The sequence below is a fragment of the Martes martes genome (genome assembly GCF_963455335.1).
Source record: "Martes martes genome assembly, chromosome: 4".
NCBI classification, from domain to species: Eukaryota; Metazoa; Chordata; class Mammalia; order Carnivora; family Mustelidae; genus Martes; species Martes martes.
In genome coordinates, this window is record NC_137891.1 from 8871540 (window position 1) to 8899042 (window position 27503).

General features: G+C 48.7%; 1 protein-coding gene across 1 annotated transcript in view; it reads right to left on the bottom strand.

The window, feature by feature from the left end:
• The window catches only part of TG (thyroglobulin), a gene marked incomplete at its 5' end in the record, with an annotated part of 244264 nt that overhangs the window by 113153 nt on the left and 103608 nt on the right, over positions 1-27503 (bottom strand). Inside the window, 2 exons of the mRNA XM_080800604.1 lie at positions 647-781; positions 25129-25191. Coding sequence (XP_080656730.1) covers positions 647-781; positions 25129-25191 — 198 coding nt within the window. The remainder of the gene's footprint in view (positions 1-646; positions 782-25128; positions 25192-27503) is intronic.

A 27503-nucleotide genomic window follows, 5' to 3' on the forward strand; every position in this document is an offset into this window, starting at 1 on the left:
GGAATCAAAGAATTAGAAGAGTATGAATGTTATCCAATCTCAGGATCTTGCAGAAATTTAAATCTTTGTAGAACATCTCTATCAAGTTATTATTTAACTTTTGTTTAAATACCAGTGACTGGAAAACCCCTAAAAGAAGTATGCATCTGTGAACAGCTTTGTCTATTAGAAGCTTCTTTATATTGCCCTGAGAAAGACTCTTGAAATTTGAGTTTCACCCATAGGTCTTAGCTTTGCCTCAAGAGCCTGACCAGGACAACCGTATTTCTTCCTTGCCATGATGGCCCACCTATAATCTGAGGACAGCTGTCGCCACTTCTGCTTATCTCCTCTGTCTCAGACTAGCCCCCTAGATCCTTCCTGTCATCTGTCTTCTGACTTGGCTCAACGTTGCTCCCTTTCTGGCCAGCTTTTCCCCTTGGAAACCTTGACTACAAGCTGCCCCTGCAGGGGGATGCGCAGACGGCAGAGGAAGGCCCACCCCGGGTCTTGTCCCCAGGTTCATCCCTTCCTTCCCCGGGACTCCAGGTAATCTTGGAGTCTCCCATGGGTTTCTGAGATCAGGAGCGTGAGCAGCACTCTGTGAGACCCCATCGCAATCAGCCACCTGCCTGAGGGTGTGGGAGCCGTGGGAAACTCCTCTTACCCAACAAACAGAAGTCTCTGGCATCAGAGAAGTTGCTGGTGGCAGCAGTGCTGATGTGGGCAACATCAAAGGTCCTGACGGATGGGTCAAGAACTGCTGCAGAGGGGGCCAGGGACTGCCATGAGCCCAGAGCGACTAGGAGAGAGAGCAAGGGACGTCAGTCACACTTGGCTTTTGGCAGCCCCAGGCCATCCTTCTTGTGGCCTCCATTCTCATGCGACTCCATTCCTTGATCCATACTCCCATTCTACAGTGATTTATTAAGAGTATTTTATGAGCCAAGACCTGTGCTCAAGCCTGTGAATACAAAGGTTAAAAAGAAAAAAAAAAAAAAAAAGCATAGCTGTTTCTATGCAGCAGCTCACAGCAGAACAGGAGAGAAGGAAACACGGTAAGGCCAGCATGGTAATGCAGTGTTACGAGACAATCATCAGAATGAAGCTAAGTGACGGTGATGATTGCAGATGTATCTGTGTTGTCGTGTGGGGCTGCGGGTGGGGCTTCCCAGACACCATGTCATCAAATCATCCCCCAGCCCTCAGAGGGAGAAAAGATCATTGTCCCCCATAACGGATGCTGCAGTGTGCTGTCCAGGCCGCCTTTCAGGATCCAGCCTCTCCTTTCCCCGCATTGGGAAGTTGCTGTCTAGAGGCTCCCAGCGGAGTCCCCTTGAGGAACTGCCCATGGTCCAGGCAAGCTGTCTCCCCTCCCAGGGTCAGCTTGCATCCAAACACTAGTCCACATGGGCACGCAAAGTCCCAGCCCCTGCCTCAAGATGGGACAACCCTGCAAGGCCAGCCCAGCTCCAGAGCTCACCAGGGGATCTACAGGGCTGTGGTGTTAGGTTGGCGTGGAAGCTCTACTTCCCCCCCAACCCCTGCTCGTTCCTGCCCCCTTACTTCCTTACAGGTGCTGCTCCCACGAGCCCCAGCCCTGCGCCTGAGATTTCGCATGCAAATCTCCATCACTGAGTTTGTTTCCTGGAAAACAGCTGTTAAGACATCCTCTTTAAAAACAAACAAAATGGGGGCACCTAGGTGGCTCAGTGGGTTGAAGCCTCTGCCTTCGGCTCGGGTCATGATCTCGGGGTCCTGGGATCGAGCCGTGCATCGGGCTCTCTGCTCGGCGGCGAGCCTGCTTCCTCCTCTCTCCCTCTCTGCCTGCCTCTGCCTACTTGTGGTTTCTGTCTGTCAAATAAATAAATAAAAATCTTTAAAAAAAAAACCAAAAAAATCCAAAATGAAGCTTGCCCCAGAGAGTGCCGTAGTTGGGGGGCAGAACAGGAATGAAACTGGGTCTTTGCATGCACAGAGCCCATGCCCTCCTGGCTCCATGGGGCCGCCTCCCACGATCTGTACACCTGTTCACTAACAGGGAAGGATGTCCAGGTGCAGCTGCCAGACAGATGTCTTGGCGCAGGTACAGAGTCCTGGCAGGGCACCAGTGTCCCTGTGAGGCCACAAGGGGCCCCGAACCGGGACCTTGCGCTTCCACTCCGAGGGGGGACTGCGGCTCTAGGTGGATGGGTTGCTTTCTTCTGGCCACAAAGAGCATGAAATTTGGCAAAATGCTGCCTCCGGGCCTCGAATCTCCTGAGTCTAGCACTCTCAAGATCCCTTCAGTGGGCACGTCATCAAGAGTTCATGGAGAAAAACCCAGGTGTTTCTTTCCTTTTCCTATTTTTGATTTCCTTTTTTTCAGAAGGCCACAACAGGATATCCTTATAATAAATATTTGTGAGCATTTCCTTTGTGCTAATGGAACAGCACAGCAAACTGTGTAAGTGTAGATGTAGCACTTTACAGTTTACAAAGTGCTCCACTTATCAGCTAAGTGCTTTAAGGGTGTTACTGCCTCAGGGTCCCCAGCGGCAAACCTGCCAGGAGGGCAGATCCCCAGGGAGGGAGCTCCTCAGGAGTGGTGGGGTCTGGGCGGTGAGCCTTCTTTACAAACGAGGGGTCAGAAGCTAGGGGAGCTTCACGTGGCTTTCTAAGAACACAGCGCTGACTGTGACCAAGCCAGAGACAGAACCAGACGTCTTGGCTCCAAGTCGGTGCTGCTTCTGTCACCACCGAGCTTCCTAAATAGCTGAGCACTCTTTCTGGAAAATTCTCCCCAGGTAGGAAAAGGTCTTTATCTTGGACAGTACCATGCTCTTAGCTATATGGGGAAGGCTGTCATTTTTATCTCAAACCTGCCTTTGACGCCCAGAGCACTAAAATTAGAATGGTAAATAAAGTAGCAAAAGAAACTAGAACCACGCCTTTTTCTTCTTAAAAAGAAGGAGGAGGAGGAAGAGGGGGAGGGGGGAGGAGGAGGAGGAGCAAAGGAAGGAAGGAAGGAAGGGGAGGAAAGGAAGGGAGGGGAGGGGAGGGGAGAGAGGGAGGGAGGGAGGAAGGAAGGAAGGAAGGAAGGAAGGAAGGAAGGAATGCAGGCCCGCTACTGGGTGGCTCAGTCCGTCAAGTATCTGCCTTTGGCTCAGATCATGATCCCAGCGTCCTGGGATGGAGCCCTACGTCGGGCTCCCTGCTCAGTGGGGAGCCTGCTTCTCCCTCTCTAGCTCTCCTGTGCTTTTCCCCCTTTCTGGTTGTCTCTCTTTGTCATAAGTAAATAAAGTCTTAAACAAACAAACAAACAAATAAGATCTTTCAAAAATTAAAAAAAAATATGTTAAAAAAAAAAAAAAGAAAGAAACAAGAAAGAAAAAAAGGGTTTAATCCAAGGAAGGTGCCAAATAACGTTGCCAGCGAGCTGATGGACTCAGCCAGAGTAGGAGAACCCCCATACTTGTCCTGGAACTGTGTGCTCAGAATCCAGAGCCACGTCTTTCCGACCTCGCGCCCTGGCTCCCCTCCAGCAGACGCTGGGCCTTCATTATTTTCAGTATCCTCCTCGCGTTACTATTCTCATGGTCAGTTCAAGCGGCATTTCTGCAGCATGACCAAACTGCGCTGCATATTTTTAGATGGTGGGGACACTGCAATTTCACAGAAGACACATGACAGGGTTTTAGGACCAAAGTTGCCAATTATGGTCTAAAATGGAAGCCTTGGCTGTACTCCGTGCTTAGCTTGATGTCTGGGGGGAAGCGCTATAATTGAAGGGTGCATTTTGTCTCCAAAGTGAGAGTTAGCTCGTCTGTCGCCATCCCGGGGCCTGGAGCCAAGTCTCTGTCACACCCTCTCCCTGTCCCCTTCCCCCAGCTGGCAGCAACCCTGGGACGAGCCATGGCTGTTTGTGCGGAATCCAACATCTGGGGTTCATGCCTCTCATGCAAATTCCAAGAACCAGTTCTTGGTGCATGTAAAACTCTGGTGAAGCCTGAGAGCTGGGCAGCTTGGGAGCATTTTGTGGGAGTTTATGATTTGCCAAGAAACGGGCGACACCATTGCATTTAACATTCACGGGATCCAGGAACACCCCCGAAGGGCTTAGCTGATATAAGGAGTGCCTGGGCATGAGCCCAGTTCCTTCGGCTTCAGAAACCACGCTTTACTACAAGGCCAGCCCGTCTCTGACAATGACCACCGGGGGAGCTGCTTTCAGCACACGCAGAGGGTGTCCTCTGTGCCATATTCTTTTGTGTTCATTTTGTTTCTTTGGTTTAAAATACAGTTTATAGATTGCAATGCCAGCATCGCTTACTTTACAAAAATCCTCTCCCATTGCATTTAAAATGCCATGTTCATCATATATTAAGTACTTATATATAAATGAATTTTGTCAAACTTGTGTTTTCCTTTTTCTTTTTTTTTAAAGGTTTTATTTATTATTTATTTGAGAGAGAGAGAGAGAGAGCAGGAGCAGGGGACGGACAGAGGGAGAAGCAGGCTCCCCAGGAGCAGGGAGCCCAACATGGGGTTCGATCCCAGGACCCCAGGGATCATGACCTGAGCTGAAGGCAGACACTTAATCAACTAAGCCACCCAGGTGTCCCAACCTTGTGTTTTTCATTCATGTCTGTATAAATTCTAGCTCGACTCTCACACTGCTTAAACCAGTCACTGTAGAATACGTTTTACCAGCAAATGGTAAAAGTCTTCCCATGTTATTTTTCTTTTAAACTATTCCTTGGCTATTTTTGGTTATTTATTTTACCAGCTGAAATTCAAAGCCATCTTATCAAGTTTCATAAAAGCTCCTTTGGGATATTAATTGGAATGTCCTTAAACTTAAAAACTAACTTGAGCAAAAGATTTTAGATTTTATCATGTCTCGTGTTTGTTGTCATAAAGAATGGAATGGAATTTTTTTCCCTATTATATTTTTAAAAGAGTGATTGTTGGCGGGAAGGAAAGCTATGTATTTGCGTGTGTTCATTTTCTAACAGGATCCTGACTGACTCGGTGTGACTCGCAGACATGGCAGAAAGGCGGGCTCCTCTCCGTGTGACTACTTTGGAAACGGGGCCCGATCTAGGTGGCAGACGTCAGTGACCTGCCTTGGGGGCTCTGGCCAGGCAGTTCTCTGTTATAACCAGTTTAGTTCTGTATTTGCCCTTTTACTCAACAACTTCTACATTCCAGGCTCTATACCTGAGAGAAAAAAAATGGGGGGGGGGGGAGACTGGAAAAATGAGCTCATTAGCTAAAAAGTTGAGGATTCTTCCTACTTCGCATGAGTAATTCTCAGCCTCCAGTGATTATCAGAGTCACTCAAAGAATTTGGTACAAATTCCAGACCCCAGGCACTGTCCCCACATTGACAAGCCGAGGCCTCTGGGCTCCTTAGTCCCATTTTAGGCGACTCTGACACACGACCAAGGGGAGAGCAATTGCCTGACACAGTCTCTGAAATATTCCCTTGGTTCTGTTATTTCAGTTTGGCCATAAGTGATGGAGAAATAGCTTGAGCTTATGAAAAGAGACCGTTCTGCATGCAAACCTCACTCAGCCCGATGCTGTGTGTCCTTGGGCAAGTTCCTTAACTACTCTGAGAAACCCAATCCTTTAAAAAATCACGTCTTTGTGTCAAACATGGCCCTTGCTCTCCGTCTCTAATACACACAATGGCTCCCAGTGACGACGTGTGCTCCCACCATCACGGCGTAAATGAGCTCTACAGGCCCTTTACTTTGAACCCCTTTGAGTCAGGCCTCAGGAAACTTGTCCTTTCCTCCGGAGCAGGGAACAAGGGGAGCATGAGGGGGAAGCGACCCGAGGAGAAGGGGTGGCTGGTCCCTCTAAAATGATTGTGAACCTGGTAAGAACGGATGCCTCCCAGAGTCCCTAGGACTCTGCCGCCCAGCAGCGCCAAGTGCATGCTCTTAAGCTGTGCTAGGCCCTGCAGCCCCCCTGCGAAACTCCCCAGGAGCCACTCCCGGGTAGGGGAGAATGCAGGGGTCAGGGGCCTGGCCCTGAAGTTGCCAGAGACCAGTAGATGAGTGAACAGATCACACAGCTCTGAGGGATGGCTGGCTCTGAGCGTAGGCCGTGAGTCATAGGCCGCCGGCTTCCTTGCCTTTATCCCAGCTCCCCATCCCATAGCTCGGTGACTGTGAACAACCCCCTCCTTCTCTCTGAGCCTCCGTTTCCTCATCAGCAAAACGGGGCTAACATGAGGTCCCCCTCCCGGTGTGGTCATAATCCGGGACCCGGTGGGTACGGGGCCGGGAAGCTTAGTGAATAGAGCCACTCACACAGCCTCTGGGTCGAGCTGTGGCTTCTCGCTGCATTTTGGTCCCTCTCTTCTCAGAACTACGGAGGGCTGACCTGACACAAGTACCGGGGCAGCGGGCTCCCTAAGTGGTACAAGAGCCAGCGATGTCCTGACTTCTGCCAGATCCTGGCTTCCCCTCACCCTAGCCCAGCCCCCTCCCAGGTCACCTTGCTGCCTGCCAGCATGCCCCTCATCCTCTGCCCTCTGGCCCCCTGGCCCCTTGGTCTGGTCACAGGCACGGTGAAACCGGGCCCTGTGCCTGCCTGACTAGTCGCTGGGCCTCAGTTTCCACAGCAGACCTGCTGCTGAATATAGCAGCAAAGTTTCTTGAGTTCAACCCAAAATGAAACCCTTACCACTCTTGATCCTACTTTTTACCCCCACACTGTGTTCTTTCTCGTCAGGATATGCCCCCCCCCCTCCCCGCCAGTGTCCTACCTAGAAATCCTGCCCTCCTATGGCCTCACCTTGTCCCGTCCCTTCTGCTGGCTTGGCCACTTCAAGAACCATCAGTTTCCCTTCCAGATTCTGGCCTTGCCAATTCCACTCTTGTCTACTCACACTCCGGTAACTGAGACCCCCACGGGCCTCCCTCCAGCCGGTCTCGCCCCTCTCAGGCCACAGTCACACCGAGGTCCCCTCCCAATCAGAATGTAGCCCTCACCGCCTACCATCCGCGGGGAAACAGGAAAATGGTGGGGGGAGCAGGACGGCAGGAAAGGTCCACGGAGTATCCAGCTACGCCACACCCCCCCCTTTCCTAGGAGGGGCCTGAGTCCTTCCCACTCTCACCCAGACCATGTCCCATAGGGACACGGAGCCGCAGGGAAGGTCACAGAGGCACCCCTCGCAGTCCCAGGGGAGCAGTCAGGGCTGTGCTGATTCTCCTCTGTCTCAGGATAGCCTGGGACCTCCTCGGTGAGGTGGTGTCGGCCAGGTCAGATCCTCCCGAGCAGCAAATGCTCTCTCCCAGCCTCGGCCCGCACCGGGCACTGCGGTGGGCAAGAGTCTGGGCAGCTCTTCCGCCCTATAAAGACGACCTGAGTCTGGGCTGGCTCACCACCACGTCCTAAGGCCTTGGAGGTTGAGTTCCCCTGTCGGTCCCTTAGCACACGGCGCATGGTGGCCCAGAAGGAAATGTCATGCAGCCTCTGTCGTCCTCGATGGCACAGACCAGCCCCACGTGCCACCATCTAGTGGGAGGGACATTAAGCACTTGGAAATTCGGGATGATCTGAGTCCATGTTACAATACTTCACTGAGACGAGTAACATCATCCCTATTTTATAGAAGAGAAAAGTGAGTCCCAGAGAAGGCCAGTGACATGCCCAAGACCACACAGCTCAGAGGCAGCAAGTCAGCATTTGACCCCAGCTCAGCCATATGGCCCTGAAGGCCACTGCTGACCACAGAGCTGCGGAGAGCGGGGGATGGCAGAGCGGATGAAGGGCGGAGGGTGCAGAGAACCAGGGGGCAGTGTGGTGGTGGGTGGGCCCCTCCGTGACTCTGGGGCGGCGTGGACTGCGACCTTGGCATAGTCCAGCCTCTGGGAATATCGAGGTACTTCAGCTCCTTTCCAGAAAACACTGTATTTCCTTTTAATGTAGACTAAGTAAAACCAAACTCACTAGACTAGGTATTTTCAAATACATGGACAAACCACGTTTCATCCTTTTTCTTTTTTCTTCCTTCCTCCCATCCTCCTTCCTGCCTTTCTCTCCAGATACCAATTAAAGGAGGAAATGCTGATTTTGATTTCAAGACTTAGAGACATTTCAACCATTAAAAATAGCTTTAACCCCAGCCTGACCCCCAGCCCAACACACACACATACACGCACACAACGGCAGACCTATGCCACTACAGAAGGGACAGGGTATCTGGGCGTAACTTCCTGCTCTGGCCCTCCCTTTTCTCACTTGAAAACCGGGGAAGTGCTTTGTGGTATTTCTAAAGCACATCAAAGTGCAGAAACGTCAAACCAGTGGCGATGCCTCTCCAACATTCAAAGAATCACGGACCCATTTTTTTTTTTTTTTAGATGAAAAGATCTTATAATTTTCCTAAGAATCACCAAGAATAAAGCTAATAATGAGCACAATCTCTAAAGCATCCCAAAGGCCACAGGGTTCTTCCTATTTCTCTTGCAAACAGAACCAAAAAGTATTCCTTTCAGCTCCTCTGCACTTATCCAAGTGCTCGGTGCAGAATATGGAGAGAGCACGGGGAACACTGGAGGTGGCTTCCGTGCCCAGGCTGGCTGGCTGGGGCAAAACACCCACGCTGGAAGCCTTTCCAGCACCTGCTCAAAGAGTGTTTCAGGCACTAGCAAGCCGCCTCGACCTCGAATGTAAGAAGACTGTAACAGACGTCCTGATCCTGTTTCCACAGCTTCATGGTCACAAGTACCCACTGGTGGGAAGATCCTGTGTGCTGTCGTTATGGGACAGGACTAACAGTCAGACATCCTGATTTCTCATCAGACGCGGTCTTTGAAATGAGAACTATGTCATACTGTGCTGTTCTGCCCTTGTTAACACCCACAAAAAAACCCCAGATGTTCTTTTGATAATAGATTGTAATCTGAAAGATGAAAACGGGACCAGACCTGCCTGTTGGTCTAGTTTCTTCAGAAAAAATGCCTTACATTTATAGCAGACCCTACCAAGCCTCCTTTGGTACTTACAACCCTAAAAAAAGTACCTAGAGACATATTTACTTCTGTTCAGCCTCCAAATACCCATTTTTAAGCTCTCCAACTAAGCACGCCTTATCTTTCCTTTCACATCTTCAGAGCTTAGTAGACAGATGACAGTGTGTCCTGTGGGTTGAAATGTGTCCCCTCATAATATGTGCTTTGAGGTCCTAATCCCCAGGTGTTCAGAATTTGACCTTACTCAGAGACAGGGTCTTTGCAGAGGTAATCAAGTTCAAGTGAGATCATTAGAATGGTCCCTGATCCAAAACGACTGGTTTCCTTAAGACAAAGGGGGACATCTGGACCCAGAGTGGCACATACATGGAAGACAATGTGAAGACACAGGGAGAATACGGCCGTCTACAAGCCAAGGAAGTGGTTCTGGAATAGAGGCATCCTTTATGGGCCTCCAAAGAAGCCACCTGCCAACACCTTGATTTTGGACTTCCCAGTTGGTGGCATTTTGCTCTGACCGCCCTAAGTGACTTACGGTGAGTGAATAGTCAGTAAAAACATCCCTTCCCTGATTCGCCAAGAGCCTGCTGTGCCTCACTCTCACGTTCTGACATGGAAATGCCAATCCTGATGATAATTCTTACCATGTAAAGATATACACATTCCAATGGCTAATATGAATATTAAGCATTTCCTATTTATTAGCACAGTGCAATGTGCTGCTGTGTTGTCCTATTTCCTCCACAAACAGCCGTGTTCACAGAGGTGAACCAGAGAGGTGCCTCCCCATTCTTTGAAGAGGGGTCATTCTGGAGGCACCTGGCCTGGCTGGTTCTCGCTCTCGCCTACTGCCAAGTCTGGCTTCGGGTAAACTACCCTCTAAGTTTTTTGTTGTTGTTTTTTAAGATTTTATTTTATTTGAGAGAGTGAGTGAGAGACAGAGAGAGCTGAGAGGGAGGAAGAGTGGAGGGAGAGGAGGCGAGAGGGAGAAGCAGACTCCCCACTGAGTAGGGAGTTGGACGTGGGGCTCGATCCCGGGACTCCAAAATCACGACCTGAGCCAAAGGCAGATGCTCAACTGACTACGCCACCCAGGCACCTGTACACTCCAAGTTTTAAAAGTTCTCTTGTCTTAATCTATGTATCAGAACAGTTATGTCACCCATGTCCCAGGGTCGCAGTCTGCTACTGATGCTTCTAGGTTTCCGGGGACACTGGGGATAGGGATAGAGGCCGCTAGGCCTGGTCCTCTCCCCTCTCACCACATATCCCTGACGTGTGTCAGGGCATGAGAAAGTAAGTCAGTGGGCCTCCGACAAAGGATAAGTGCTGAACGGATCCCTCCCTGTAAACAGATGTGTGCACGGGAAGTGCTCAATGACATTTATTGAAGAGTTGACACCCTGCGTCTCAACCTGCAAAGCCAGAGCACCTGCCTCTGGGCCATGCTGCTCCATGCACGAAGGCATCTATGCTGTCGCTTCTAAAATAGGGCATTTTCAACTAAATCATGAGCATCAATAGTCCTGATGTGACTGTTTCCACCCCCTCACCTCCCTGGTCAAGATGGACACACAGTGGGCCCTAGCTGCTGGAATGTGGCCCAGGAGGACCAGAAAAGACCCCCTGAAGTAATTCAGGGACTTGGGATAAAGCACAGAGAAGACAACAAATCTTCAGGCCAGGCCAGGGGCCAGCAAGATTTTTCAGTTGGAGGCCAGATCATAAATATTTCAGGCTTCTCTGGCCGCATTTGTTCTCTGAGTTTTAGTTAAGATTTTATTTATTTGAGAGAGAGAAGCAGGCTCCCCACTGAGCAAGGACCCCCCCCCCCCCCCGCCGCAATACCAGGCTCGATTCTGGGACCTTAAAATCATGACCTGAGCTGAAGGCAGATGCTTAAGCGACTGAGCCCCCCACCTCATTTGTTCTCTGTTGCAGTCTTCTTCACATATTTTTATAGAATCCTTTGAAAACATCTGCGGCCCTTCTCAGCTCACAGGTCCTACAAAAACAGGCTGCAGGCGACGGCTTGCCAATGCTGGTCTAGCAGGGTCATGGGTTCCGACTGCACGTGGCATGATGGACTGGGGTGTGGGGTCTACGTTCTGGGAATCCCAATTGCAATAGGCTACTTGATGGGGAGTTTTGCACTTTCTCCAGAGATGAGTACTACTCTGGGAGATGCCATCTGGAAGGCAAAACAGAGTGCTTTTTTGACGTGCTGATAGTTGTGCTTCCTAACTTGGCGTGTTAATGTCCTTTTACACAATGGTGATGATTCATTTGCCTTGTTTTCTAAAATTTGTTCTTATTTGGTAGATTGGAAAACCTGGCAACCATGAACTGTCCAAGAGTACAAGGTAAGCCTCCAATCCAAGAGCAGAACATAAGCCCGCCTGTCTTCTCCACATCCGTGTGGCCTTATCCCGCTCCAGATCCAGCCTCCTGCTGCTCCCAGATCCCTCATATTATGTCACTGCTGTCACAGCTGACCCTTGACCCTGCCTTTCCCCTCCTCAATACCGTGTCCTGGAAACAAGGGCCCTTACCATGGCCATAATGCCTCCTTCCCTTGCTTTAGGTCACAACATCCTGACTATGGAAACTTCCAGCCTTCCTCATTAACTACCCTCAACTGCGGATGCCTGGTCATCTTCCCACATTCTTCAAATTCTTTTCTATAATTTTCAGCTCACAATTATCATTTCCACCCCAACTCTTGCTAAAATCTTGGGTGACCTTATCATGCACCAAGAAAGCCAATGGCCCACTCATCACTCTGGTCTCAGCTTCCTGACCTTTTGGTCCTGGAGACATTTATGTCTACTCATAACAGCCAAGAACTTCCACAATCACATCCTAATCCCACCATGATGCTGAACACCATGCCATTTAAGTCTTGGTTTTTCACACTTGATCCCACCTAAACCAGCTCCTAACTTTCCCTGGGATTCTACTCTCTTCCCCCCACCACGTTATCCTTTTTACTGGTCTAACGTAAGCCAGGCGCCCATTGGTCCATCATGTAAACATTCCTTTTGCCACTCTCCCTAACTTTCTCTCCTCCCAGCTGGATTAATCCAAGGTACTGCTTTCTTTGCAGCTTAGCTTGATCAGCTGAGCACGACTAGAGACTCTTCCACAGACTGGCACCTTCCCAACATCTGGATCCCCAGCCTCCCCTGAACTCTCAACTCCTTGACACCTTAGTCTTTGCCTCCTTCCAGTCTCTACAACCAATATCCCTGGTGCTTATTGCTCCCTCCAGGCTCAGCAGGTGTCTGACCCCTCCCTTGCCTCCCAGAGAAAAGAGAACTGTCATCAGCATCGGCCTCAACTCTGTGTCCCCCTCTCTGCTCTCTATGAACCACCTCACCTTTCTCTCTCTCTTCCTCCTAAATGGAGAAAGGATTGTTGTGGGAGCTGGTTCCCCCACCTGTGCTCTAGAACTGGCTCTTTCTCACCCCCTCAGGGGCATCAATAACCAATTACACCCCAGTCCAGCCTCACTTCCATCCATCCTCTGCCTTTGGCCTATCCCTGGACACTGACACTTTAATCTTAGCGTAGAAATATACTCAAATGCCCCCTGAAAACATCATGTTACTCTAACCCATGGCTTTTTAACTTGGGGGTTGGATCTCAAGGGTTGATTTCCCTGCAAATATAGGCAAAGTCTGTATTATGGAGGGGGATTCTACTTCAACACATCTTCAGGGGTGCCTCGTTACCTAAAAAAATGGTGCTTACCAGCAAATGTGCCACCTTTCTTTCTTAGCTATCAATTTCATTCTATTTCTACAGAGCCAACATGCTTGGGAAAAGTTTGTAATTTCCACTTTCTCAAATCACTGCTCTATAGCTCTTTCCTGCACCATCCCACTACATTTGCAGAGTGCTTTCCTTGACTAACTCAATGGGTGTCTGCAGTCCTTCCCCATCTTCCTTTAAATTGCTGGTCACGGCTCCCTTCCCTGGTCTCCATCACACGCCACACCACCAGCATCCCTAATGCCCTCCTCCTGCTCCTCTGGCTTCTCTTCTGCTCTTCCTTTCAATGCTGCTGTTCCCAGGGGTCTGTCCTTGACCTTTACAGCTTATATCCAATACACTCCCCACGAGTGATCTCACTCTCCCCTGACTTAAAATACTGACATATTGATGATTATCACAGTATCTCTGGGCCAGAAGCTTCACCCAAGCCCCACGCTGAGACAGTCCATGTTTACTGGACCCCTCTAAGCAGATACCACAAGGCATCCCAAACTCAGCAGGTTGAAAACTGAAGGCTTACTCTTACTTCTATCCTCGCCCACAGTCTTCAACCAGTTCCCTTCTTACATATTCTGTCTCAGACACAAGCACCACTACCCATGGGACTGCCCAACCTGAAATGCCAAATATTGCCTGCGACTTGTGTTCAAGTAGACTGAATGTCCATCTAGTAAGAACATTATAGAAGGAAAGTTAAAATAAATGTTCTTTCAAGTCTAAATTTCAGACTCTACCATTGTAAGTGGCTACTCTCCCTGGGGTAACACATCCCATCTGAATTTCGAGCAAAAATAGGGCCTCCAAGGTTCCTCCCAATCTGTCTGCTGCCTCCCTTACCTGCCTCCTCAGGCACATCTCTCAACCACTACTCCCTACTACCCTAAACTCACATCTGGCAGTCTAGCAAATCACTCTATGTTATAGGACTTTGTTCACTACTCCTTTCGTTCAACATGCACTTACAAAATGAAGTTGGTGTATTCATATAATGAATGCCTACCATCCTTTAAGACACAATACAGATGTCTCTTCCTATGCAAATCCTTCTAAGACTCCTACCTCACCGCCACCAACCTGTCCCACTAATATATCTACTCTTCTACAAACACACAACATTACAATTTTCCTGTTTTCTATCCCTCTATTAAATTATTAGCTCCTGGAGATCAAAAACTCTGCCTCAGTTTTCATTCTCCAAGACCTATCATAATAGTATATAAAACTATGAACAATAGAAGTAGTAATATAGTTGTAAGTGGCATTTAAGTGTTCCATGTGCTAAGCAGGAATGATAATATCATGATTTTGCATGAACTGCTCAATTCATAAATGTGTATAAATGAATTAATTAATGAAGTTCACTAATTAATAAAGAAGAAATAGGATACCAATTCTTTCTTTACAAAGATGAATACTATAATCACTCATATACCACAAGACCTCAATAAATAATTATTGAGTAAGTAGATGAGTAGAACAATTAATCACCTAGGAAACAAATAATGGTCCTTCAGTTTAATATTATCTCACTTGTATATGGTGCATCCCAGTTCATAAGCCTTTCATTTCCTCCATAAGATTTAATCACTATGTGCATTGGTTGTATTAATATTACTATTTTTCAAGGGACTGAACTGAATCTCAGAGGTGGTGAATGACATGGCCACAGTCAAAGCTCATGGCTGGCAAACCAAAGACTTGACCAAGACTGACCCCTCCCAGTCCCCACAACTACCCCTTTCTCCTCCTGACTCAACTTCAAACATAAAGTGGTTCCCTTTAGTGGTATGAACTTCACAGGCAGAGATTTCCAGAGACATCTAAAACGGTCCAGGATCTGTTGAGGTTATGAGCTGTGGGTTGGTGAGTAATCATCTTTTACACCACTCACTTCAAAGACACTGCTGGAGAAAATTTCTAACTAAGAAGAAAACATACACAGGAAACTGGACTTGGAGCCATACTCCCTTCGTATCCTCCTAACAAATGACTAAGTTCATCACAAGCAAAATTCCTACTGAAAATTCAAAGGCTCAGGTTACATCTGACTTCTCTCTAAGAAGTTTGACTCGTATCAAGTAGACCCTTTCAAATCCTCCCACGATACCAAGGCAATCTGGAAGACGGTACAATTATACGGTTTTCTGAGAGCGTGTAAACTCCTCTTTCTCGAGGTCATGGTATGTGATTCTGGGTTCTGAGTCCACCTGTAGAAATGCAGGGACACAGATGCATATGGAGAACCAACATGAGCTGAGCAAAATAATTCCAATAATGCAGAGGTCTGTCTTGGGATGCTTAACAAGACCATCAGGCAGAGGCTAGCCTGACCTCTCAATGGACCGTGGGTCATGGGCCAGGTCACACAGCTGCTGTGGACCCAGGAAGTCAGACTCCTGGGAGACCGTACTCAGACCCTCTGCCCCCCTCGCCCCAGGGACCATGGCAGGAAGGGCAGCTGTGGCTGTCACCATTATCAGTTACCTACTGTGTGTGTCAGGCATTGGGCTGAGCACTTCTTGCCGTGACTTCATCCAAATCTCACAGTCACTTGAGGATGCAGGGACATTAAGAAATCTGCCTTCAGGACAGTCAGGCTCAGAGAAGTGGCGTGACTCGCACTGGGTCATACAGACTAAGAACAGAACTAGAATTGAAACCCAGTTTCACCCAAAGCCAAGGTCTCTCTGCTTCACTGCTTCTACTTCTACAAACATCTGCGAAAAACCTATTGCCTATGCGTAAGTTATCACAAAAACAGAAAAACAAAAGCCACACCTTAAAGCACAACTAAGCCAATCATTAGAATCACAAAAATAGAAAACTCAAATGGAAACTTAGAGGACACGTAAGCCACCTCCTCACACAGCAAGGGCATCTTCAACATGCTTGAATACTCCAGTGGTGGGGAGCTCATCCCTTCAGTCTCCATCGCGACAAGACCAATGATGCCTGTTCCTTCCACCCTCTGACTCCATCCCCCACTCATGCCCTACTGTCCCTCCCATGATGCCAGATGCCTCATCCATACTGAGACCGTCCCTCGGTCGCTCCTGGCTCTTGAGCTGGGCCCTCTCACCTCCTAGACTTTGCACGTATGGGAGGGAAGGTGACTGCTTCCATCATAAATCAAATCCAGTTCCTCCAAGGAGGTCAGGGAATTCAGCAGAGACTCAACAATGGGGAAGAATAAATGAGGAATGACCAAAGGATCATTAAAACGAAACAAAACTTTATATGGCATTAGCCACTTATAACCCAGTATTGGTATTTTTAATCAACAGTTAATATTATTATAATCCATGAAACTAAAGGAAATCTACCACTGTCGATGGATTGCATTCAGGGATGGTTTAATTTATAGTCAGCTACATAGAGTGAGTGAGGGGCTCTAGGAAAGGCAACCTGTCTAAAATATTCCCTCCAAATACTTGATAAATGATCTGAGAAATAAAACTTTTCTGGTTTAGTCACTTGTTAAAATGTGAAACCTCATGTAGAAAATATCATATTGACATAATATCAATCGTGTTCACCTTAGTTTGAATTCTTTTGTTAACTCCATTAGGTTTGACAAGTGTTCCCTAGCAGGGCACTAGGAAATGAAACAGTAAATAAGCAAGGTGCTTCTACTCCATCTGGGTTAGCTAATCAAGGCTGATTTGGGGGTGGGATGGATATTCCAGGGGGAGGCATGGTGCTGAGGAGCATGAATTTATGAGTTTCCCAGAGTGGGATGAAGGCCAGGAATAGGAAGGGAGAGAAAATCGGGTGAAACCAAAAGTCAGTTCCCTCCACCTCACAGTTTCCACTGGGTTCATTTTTTTAATCACATGGTATCTGATTGATTCCAGGCTAAAAAAATACCTCCTATGGCTTAGCAAGAGATCTGAGAAAAATATTTAAAGCTAAAGCCAAAACGACCAAACCCAAAAGGCAGTTCCTAGTTGGCATATTTTCCTCTTGGCTTTATCTCTCTTAAATTTGATTGAGCGAATCCTTGATGGGCGAGATACAAAACTGTCCTATCTGAGGAGGAAGTTTCTGAGGAAAATCCTAAGTCTTCAATATCCCCTAAGATCTAAAAGGGTTCAAGACCCAATCCTTCAGCAAACATTAATTAAGTGCCTCCCAAGCTCACTATGGACAGCTGCACAGGTTGTACACTGTACAATCATAGGGGCAGCATCATAAATATTGCCTGTGAAAGGGACGCCTTCAAACTGGCCATGCTTGACCTAAGTTAGCTATTTCAACAAAGCCAACCTTCAGCAGACACTGGATAAAGCAATTTTACATGTCATATCTCTTAGAAGCTTCTTAACACCTCTTTGAAGTAGGCATCCTCATCTCCATTTTACAGGTGAGGCTCCTGAGACTCAAAAAGGTCTTTAAATTGGTCAAGATCATACATCTAAGGAGCGGCCAAGGAAGGGCTCCCATCTCTTGGTGGCTTCCAACACTCTACCACCCTTTATTCCTTCTTCCAACAAACATTAATTGAATCACTATTAGCTTTAAGTAACCTAGAGCAGACAGAATATACACATATTCAATCTAACAATTATAAATGAAATAATATTGAGCATCTACTGTAGACCAGACGCTGTGTTTTGTGTGAAGGATCAAGCCGTCAGTTCCAAATTCAGTTTCTGGGAGCACAAAAGCTAGCAAGCAAGAAGCAGTACACTTATTCATTCAGTAAATACCTCCTGAGTGCTAACTAGGTACCAGGCAAACTTCTGGGGACTGAGACTACAGCGGCAAGTAAGACAGATGAAGCCTCAGCCCTGTGCATTTTCCCTTCTGGAGGAAGGGCAGACAAATATTCGAGAAGTAGACAGATGAGAAGATTTGACAGCAGACAACAAAGCCGGGTGAGGGGTGGAGAGTCAGAGGTGATGTTAGCTCAAAGTGGAAGGCGAACAGACCCCATAGAGGTGCCCTAGGACGCACATTTCCTGTTTTCCTTCCACCTGCCATGGCTGTGCTCCCATTTCGCCAGCTGTGCCCTTGTGTTTCTCGGCCCCTGGGTCTCAGAGGAGAGGTCCAGGAGGGGCTGCTAGGGGTCCGGGAGGGGCTGTGCCCAGAGCACGCTTGTCCCTGCTGATAGCACTTGCTGGGGCAGCATGGTCCTGTGCCAGAGGGGCGTCCCGGCTGCATGCCCTGCTCGGACAGGGGAGCCGGTCCCTGGGAGATGAGACTCACCCCCCAGACAGCTGTTCTCATGGAGTTGCTACACACTGAGCCGTGAGCTCCCTTGACAGGGCATGCACACACACAAACTCTGTATATTTGGAAAGGAGATGCGTGTTTTACACAAGCTTTTGGAGTGGGTGCCTGCTCACCTGGGCCTTTCAGCCTGAGGACCAAAAGGATTAAGAATTCGCCTTTGTCTGAGTTATGATGTCACCAGTCTCGAGGCTCAATGGGAAGGTGACAATGCACCTGCAGTCTTTTTTTTTTTTTTAAAGATTTTATTTATTTACTCGACAGAGAGAGATCACAAGTAGGCAGAGAGGCAGGCAGAGAGAGAGGAGGAGGAAGCAGGCTCCCCGCCAAGCAGAGAGCCCGATGTGGGACTCGATCCCAGGACCCTGAGATCATGACCCGAGCCGAAGGCAGAGGCCCAACCCACTGAGCCACCCAGGCGCCCCACACCTGCAGTCTTTAGTAGCCCCCGCTGCATCCTCAGGTTGCCCCCGATGAAACTATTACAGTCTGCCCCCCTGCGGTACACACCGTGCCATCTGGAATGAGCCGGTCTGCACTGCCGTTGCGGGTGCTGCTGACCCCTCCAGAAGGTCGTGCTCACATCAACGTGTGACCAATGTGAGGGCACAGACATTCTAAAGGTCATCCCAGCATCCCTGAAAGGGCAGCTGAGACCACATTGTAGCTTACCTTCTCCTCTGGCCAGTTCTGCACTTCCCTTTCCCCCTCCCACCCCTGCGAGTACCATTCCCTAAACAAGGACCTGCACACCAAACCCCTTCAGAGTCTGGTTCCTGGGAAACTCAACCAGCAACAGTGAGCACATGCAGAGGGGAGACTGTTTGAATTCGGATTGGGTTTGAACCAAAGCTCTACTGTTTACTAATTGTGTGACCTTGGACCTCTCTGACCCTTTGCTTCCAAATCTGTGAAATGGACATAATCATACATAACCCATAGGGCAGTTGTGAGGGTTAAAGTAGGGAAAGCACTTAGCACAGTGATTGACATAATATCCTAATACTCAAGAATTTTTAAAAGAGGGGCCCCTGGGTGGCTCTGTCGGTTGAGCATCCGACTCTCCATTGCAGCTCAGGTCATGATCTCAGGGTCATGGGATCGAACCCTGCATCGGGCTCTGTGCTCAGCAGGGAGTCTGCTTGAGATTCTCTCTCCATCTGCCCCTCTCCCTGCATGCGCTCCCTGCCTCCCTCCCTCCCCCAACCCTCCCTATATATATAATATATATTATATATAACATATATATAATCTCTCTCTACATATTTATATGTGTGTGTGTGTGTGTGTGTATAATTTTATAGCTTTTCCCATTGAGCCAGTTAATGGCTGTGACTTTGTAGGGCCATGTTCTCTCTCTGCTTGTTTCCTCTTCCATGAAAAGATGGGTTTGGACTTGTGAATTATTACTGACATTTCTTAAATACTCACTTTATCAGGTTCTGTGTGGAACATTGTCCTTTACTTACTCTGCAACATGAGCCTCCTAGATTGTTCTGTCTTATTTTCTACCATCATCCCCATTTGAAAGAGGCAAGCGGAGGCAGCACAAGGCTAAGAAATACAGTCCCAGACATCAATGGGTGAGAATGGGAATAGGACTAGAAGCTGGGTGGACGGACTTCAAAGCCCGAGGCTGTGCCGTGTCCCGTTGTTTCCCTCAATTAGACGATGTGCACGCTCCCGACCAGCACTGACATTTTTTGGGCTCACACGACTCTCTGGCTTAATGGAAAACATTTGCAGAAACGATCAACTGAATTCCACCAGCCCGCTGGCACCGCGATGGGAAATGACAGAGGCAAGGCAGACAAAGCACAGCCCAAAAGACATTTCGTGCAGCCGCTCCCGTCACCTGAACTTCAGGCTCTCGGCTGGCCCTGACCTCCAGCAAGTGGGGAGGAGAAGCGCTGGAAAGCTGGGCAGGGCCCACGGGAAGGAGGCCTGTTTCTCAGCACCACCTTGCACCCTCCCGGCCGCAGGCCACTCACAGCCCTCCGCACCGGCTGCTCACGGGGCCTCACGCTCAAGGGCTGGCATTTCCTAAGGGGCATTTTCAAGTGTCTCAGGTGGCACCAGCTTAGAATGCAGATACAGATCTCCAAAGCCTCATAGTCTGTGTTTTCCTCTGGATTGCAACCCCAGTACTCCGTGTTGGGGCATGCAGGAGAGGGGGAGAGACAGGCCCTCCTACAGCAGGCTCTAATGTCGAGCGGATGATTCCTGCTAACCCAGAGCATCCTCTCGGGATGGGTTGTTGTGGGTCTTTTAAAAACAATGGACATTCGTCTGTTATAAAGACATCTTTAGTGTTCCACTTGTTTTTGTTTTTTTTTTAATGTATATTTTTTCCCCAAAGAGTAAAATGGTGCTCTATACAGAGATGACACAACTGTCCCCATTTTTCCAAAATCAAGCTTGTCCATCTGCCAATGCATCGCACTCACAGCCCCAAGGGAGAGTCTTCGGACAGTTTTAAAGCTCAATGTGCAACTGTGCAAAGACCTTCAGGGGTGTGTGGGACCCAAAGCACTCTATTTCTTGACCCCTGTCCCCCATCCAGCCTCTCCCTGCCCCTTGCTGGTCCTGGGATCCTGAAGGACTCGTATTTCCCTGCATACGCGAGGTCATTGCTGACCCTGGCCTTCTCTTCATGCACCCCTCCTTGCCCAGGGTGCTTTCTACTCCCACCTTGGCATCTGACAAACGCTCAATCCTTCTTTATGACCCAGTGTGGCCATGGTGCACCTGTGGTGTTTGCCCTGCCTGTCTGCAGTGAATCTGGGGGAGCCCTCTTGAACCCCCCACTGTGGTAAGTGGTTCATCTCCTTCAATTCTGACTTTCTGTGTCTTTCTCCTGACCAAAAGTCAGGCTCCTCTCTTTGCAGTCAAGACCTCCAACACGCTGCACAGCACCTTTTCTGGAATGTAAGTGAAAATTCAGAATCCATCATCCAAAAAGTGGCATTCACACAGTCACTGACCCGAACCGCACTGAAGTGAAAGAGGAGCTGTTTTTCCCTCACACAGTTTTCTAACTTACCTACCCTAGAGCTTGCTGCCACTTTGCTCCTCACCCATCCCCAAGTGATCCTACAAAGTTCGAGTGCCAAACCTTGTACAAAGTCTCCTGACAGCTCACACTCAAGCACAGGTTTTTCTGTACCTCTCATCCATCTCACTTCACTGATGGCCCCACACCCACTGTGTGGAAACCTCTCCAGTGTCTGAGTGCCCCGGGCTGTCTCATGCCCCTGGGCCTTTGCACACACAAACCACTCTCTATGAAGGAAGGGCTTTCTGAAACTTGGCCCACTGACAAACTCCCGCCATCTTCAAACCAGCTCGTGTGTTCAAAACCTCCCTGGGACAACGTAAACAAAGTGTTCTAGTACATGGTATACACCCCAGAAAGACATGTGAGAGTTCAGAAGCTCCCTTCACCTTCACACCATCCCCACTGACCAATCGGTGTCTCAGAAGCCCCTCTTCAAAGAGGCTTTGATTGGGTGGTTAAATACACAGACTCATCACAAGAAACAAGGCCAAGCATTAGACGTCCAGGCAAGTCTAGGACTGGAAGTCTATCTCTGTCACCCTTTCTAGAAACTCAAACCAACAAGACATTCTTATCTAGCTCAGAGAGGGGCCGGATGCACGGGGGCTCAAATTCTAGGTGTTCATTTAACCTCTCCGACCCTCCACTCCCTTACTTGAAAGAACTTAGTAGCATCTAAATTTCTCACAAGCGTTAAATAATTTGTAAAATATTTGGTGTTTAATAAATATTTCCTTTTCTCCCAGAACAGAAAGTGCATAAAGATGAGCATTTTATACATACATGGTATGTGCATGCATGTGTGCGTGTGCACACACACACACACACACACACTCACACACACACAATCCCTATCAGAATCACGTTGGCATCTCAATACCATGGAGGCAGAATTGTGCTCTCCCCCTGATTCCCACCAAAGGAGCACACCCAGACTCCTAATTCCAATCTGGGAACTCAGAGCACAGATGGAATGCCAGCTCTGACATCCCTCCTGCTTCCAAATCACACTTGTCAAAATCACACTTGTTTAAAAATACTGTGACATGTCATTCTGCCTTGGAAAGCTCCGCTCAGATCCACAGCCTGCATGCGTGAAGGGGGACGCGAAATTCTACGTCCTTTTCCTTCTTGGGTTGGGCCTTCAAGTCCCAGGAATACAAATGATCAGGAAACCAGAGTGGAAGCACTCTCGTCACCTGAGGGCAGACATGCTCTGATTTGTTCGTATCACAGAGTACGCATCTGACGTTCAGAGACGGAAATGAACTCACTGCTGGCGAGGGCGCCGCTAGGAACAGCTGTTGGAGACCAATTTGGCAACACAAACCTGGAGTCTTAAAATACAAAGTTGTCAAACCCAGTAATGGTGCTTTGGAGAATGTGCCCCTGGGAGGTAACGTAGATGTTGGGAAGAGCTTTATGGACTCAGGGATTCACTGCGGCACTTCTGTACTGGGGAAGCGTCATAAACAATCAAATGTCCAAAAATAGAGAAACGAGTTAGTAAAGGGCAGCATGTCTACCTGGTCAAAGAGTACGGAAACCATTGCTAATTGACACTGACCTGTCTTTACCTGCTTCCTCCTCACCAGATGGGAAGCATCGTGACAGAAGAATGAATGAATGAATATACATGTATGAACGAGCAATGCATACATGATTTAGAGAGATCTATAATAATTTGGAAATATACACAGGATGCTCTATTTGTTAAAATCAAAACAGTAACATCGTGGAGAGCTTACAACTACCTCAGACCACAGAATAAGCCTAAAGAGATTAGAAGCAAATAAAGCAATGTTTGGGGAGCCTGAGTGGCTCAGTGGGTTAAAGCCTCTGCCTTCGGCTCAGGTCATGATCCCAGGGTCCTGGGATCGAGCCCCGCATCGGGCTCTCTGCTCAGCAGGGAGCCTGCTTCCTCCTCTCTCTCTGCCTGCTGTTCTGTGATCTCCGTCTGTCAGATAAATAAATAAAATCTTAAAAAAAAAAATAAAGCAATGTTTGAACCAGCATGACTTCTATGTAACTCTGTGATTTTTGTCTTCTCTATTTCTGCATTGTTTGAATTTTCTACAACTAACCAATATTAAAAGAGGAAATTTGGGTCTCTCGAGATTTGGGTGAAGATCAAATGCTTAGCGCGGTGCTAAGGACAAAATGGAGCCTTCGCTAAATGTTGAAAAGTTTCAAAAGAGACTATATTCTAGCATTTAATTAAATGCAGCACAATTTCTCTTCTTTCCCTCCTATAAAATGAAATAAAGGGACTTGAAATGTCTAAACCCGAAAAGATAACACATGGAAACCAGAATGAGCAAAGAGCAGATAAGGGAATTGAACACATTTTTTAGGGGGGAGAGGAAGAGGGAGGTGTGTTGACAGTCATGTCAGTGGGGAGAAGCTAATCCTCAGGTGCCTGCAGAGTACCTGCCTGACCTGTCTGTTCCACGGGTGCCCCGGGAAGCCCAGGAAGGACGAGGTGTCATGGAAGGCAGCGGTGGAACATGGGACTCAAGCAGAACGGTGAGCCGCCCACACACAGTGACTGGTAACGGAAACAGGAGAACGTTCCCACTCTGCGGGGCTCCCCCGTGAGCCATATGTATGTGGACGGAGCAAGTAATACTCACTCTTGCTTCGACCCCAAGTCCTGACATTACTACACGTGGCAGATGAAGGGGGAACGTTAGAAAGGGTGATAAAAGAGAACCTTGAGTCCTCCCCCATTCAAGCCAGGAACTCAACAGTAGCTTCCAAGACGGACAAATCAAGGCATAGTAGGATCCTCGTGTCATTTAGAGTCAGAGAGACCAGAAGGAGACTAAACAGCTCTACGAGTTAAACGTGGTAAGCTCTGGGATCAGAAATGGCAGGCGGCAGAAGTGAGACAAGGAACCAGTTGGGTTTTTTAAATCATAAATGTTTGAGGACAATTTGATTATTTCAATTGCTTTTACATTATCTTGATAAAAGTTGATATCAACCTTGACCACAGTCTGACTGGGAAATGTATTCCCTGCTTGGCCTTGGGTGTGTCAACCAACCCTAAGCGACCCCCTCCCCGTCCACCATCCACGACTCAACAAATGGTGACTCCTATGTCACAGCACTTCAGAAAGTGGGCACCATGCAATACCCGTACGACTCTCACACCCAGAGTCCTAGACATAAAGTCTTCAACTGTTTAGACACAGATACAATTCCGTAGAGAATGTGCCTGAAAAAATATCCACGTGTGCATACGATCTCCAAAGTTAGCTCTTTGAACCTGGTGGAAGCAGCTCAAAACCTGGGTTGTTGAGGACGTTTACACTTTTAGCTACAGCCTTGGCTAAGTGATACCCTCCTACACAAGCTACATTCTGTCTCTTCAGCCAGGATCGTAATGACAGGTGTCTGGAGCTCTTCAGACATCATGTCACAGGACGGGAATTAACGTCGTCGCTTGGGCCCTTGCAGTCATTTCCTGACTTAAGGAAGGCAGAACAAGGATGTGCATCAAGGCCCACGCTCACTTGCCCTGAGCCCACCCCAATCCCACACTTCCTGCTGCCTTGTGACCAGACAAGACTGTGCTGGTGGGGCCGTGCACCATGTGCAGGACCAGGTGGCAGCCTCAGTCTGGGCCGCGGTCCCGGGTGTAGGATCCTGCCTCAGATGTTCCTGTGCCACCCAGCAGGCTGGAGACTGCGAGTCCCTGCTTCTCTGCACTAAGAGATGGCTAGTTCTTCCCTCTGGGGACAAAAGAGCCACCATTCTTGACATTGCCCCAGGACGGGGCAGGTGTAGGCATTTTTGGACTGGGTGAAAACAATCCTTGGAAAGAAATGTGCAGAAACCAGACTAAACCCTCCTCGGCTTCCAGCGGATTACACTAGTCAGTCAAGGCATTTATTCCCTGGGAGCAGGTTTCTTCATCTGTGAAATGGGCATGGTGCCAGCATTGTCCTATCTACGCATGTGTGCAGTTGACAGGAGCTTGAATTAACCAAGACGAGAGGGCCGTGCGAGCTATCCACAGTGGGCAAAACCAAAGGGAAGAGGAGAAGGCACAGGGAAGTGGATCTCTCCTCAGAGAGGTGGAAACGGCCATGTACTTACCTTTCTCCGGGAGGGAAGGCAGAACCACCGGGGGGCAAAAACTGGGAGCATCATTCTGAGCAACTGAAAAGAAGAAGAGGCAGCCTTTTAGCTCCCCTACATGCTCAAAGGCATTAACAGAGGTTCATGGTGGTGATGGTGAAATCACACCTGGAAGGCAGAAAAGCTGAGTTCAGCTCCTGGAGACATCCTGAATCAGTCAGGATGCACTAGGTTGGCCCAAGGGGACAATCACATCTCAGTGGCTTAAAACGACCATGCAGGAGGGTCTGTCCCTTGTACCTCATATCCACAGCAGGTGGGCTGGAGCTTGGCTCTGTGTCATCCCCTCCCAGATCCCGGGTGGAGGAGGGCTCCACCATGCCCCTGGTTTCCACAACAGCAGGGAAAGAAAACACAGCAAACTTCGCTCTTGCTCTATGGCTTCTGCCTACAAAGGACACACACCTCATTTGCACACATGTCCCTGACCAAAGCCAGTAGTGAGTCTGGGGGTGAGCAGGTGCAGTCCTGACCTGTTCCAGGGACAGGTGGGGAACAGCACATGTGCTCACGGCCATAATTTCCTGACTCTTCACTTGGTCGAGAAACTAAACGCCTCTGAGCCTATTTCCACAAGTGCACAATGAGGCTAATACAAGTCCACCTTGAGAATGACCGTGAGGCTGGTAGGAGATAATGGAGTGCCAGGCATGGGTAAGAGCCGGACCTAAATCTCCGTGTGCCACTTAGAAACAGTGTGGAAGGACAAATCATCTGAATTTTCTAGACCTAGTGTCAGGACTGATACAAGGAGGATGCTGTGAAAAATTAAATGAGACATCAGGCGTACTAAGTGGGTGATCCGTAAGTGCTAACTATCTTCTTCCTCTCGCTCTCCCCATACTGAACAGGTCTAAAGCTCCATCAGTATTTTCTCCCAGGGGCCCAGACTAATCTCCATGCCTGCCCAGCTGCAGAGGGTGGGATCAGCCGTCAAGGGTGGGGCTCTGGGGTCAGCGGCCCAGGGCAACATTGGCTTGGATGCTTCCCTACGTGTGACCTCGAAAAGTTACCTCAACTCCCTGCTCTCAGCATCCTTGTCTGTAAAGTAGGGGTTACAACAATACATACCTCAGGCCCATAAGGTTTAGATGAGTTGGCACATGTAAAGATTTAGGCATACCGTAGGCACTCCATAAATGCTGGCCATTATTCGCTCTTAACCTTGCCCTTCTGCAGTGACACACTTTGCCACTGTTACCCTCCTCTGCCTCTTGAAAAGCCTTAGATTAGAGTCATGCCCTGATCTGGCCTGAAGTGCCACCTCTCCCCTCCCTTCTTCACTTTGGCCCAGTGAACCATGACCCAGCCTTTCTCGGTTCTAGAACCTCCAGTTGTGCTGGATTTTTTTTTTTTTTTCTTGGTTCCACCTGCCTGGAAACACACCCGCTCCCTCCCAGGCATCATTCTAAGGCCCTGGTTCTGCCCCCACAGTGTCTGATTCAGCAGGTCCTGGGGTCTTGGGTGGGGCCCATAATCTGAAATTTCTAACAAGTTCTCAGGTGATGCTGGTCCAAGGACACACTCTGGGGACCACAGAGCTCTGGTTTCGGTCATCCAACATTCTGTGAGCTCCTCAGGTGACATTCAGAACTGCTAACCACCGTCATGCCCTACTACACCCAGCAGGCCTGCTTGGTTTGTGTGTTGAAATCTTTGTCTTTCCTGGAAGAGACTGGTTCTCAGAGCAAAGGTCCTAAGACTTAGTGAAGTCTTCAGAGAACAATGAGACCATCTTGTCAAGGGCATTCAAATGTTCTCACCCTCGGACTCAGTAACTCTGCTTCTGGAAATGTATCTTGGAATCAAGGTTTAAGGGCAGCCTGCCAAGGAGTCCTGCTATCGTATTGTATTATATGGTGTGCTGGGTCATGTTGTACTGTAAGGAAGGCATATGGCATACACAGAGCACACAGTGTATGTTATTGTACCACGGACCACTGGGAAATATAGAAACGTCTGATGTCGCAGAGGCATTAGGTGAGCCAGAGCCCATTCCCGGGAGCCCCATTGTGCAGCTCATCTCAGCACAGAACAGATCACATGACTCTACTGTTGTTTTTTCTTTCCTTACCTTTCGTCACCTCCTGACAGTATTTCTTAACAGGCTTGTGCCTTTGGGATAAGACAGAGAGCAAGCTGGTAGCCTAAGTGGCGGTGGTGGGGACATTTACACCATGGCAACTCAGGGCTTCCCCTCCCCCTTGCCACCTGTGAAACCCTGGCCAGCCCAGTGCAGAACGGGGGTGACAGCAGGCCCTGCCGCATCGGGTTGCTTGGGGACTAAGGAAGATGTTGCTGCAAAATGCCGGCCCAGTGCCCAGAGCCAGCTT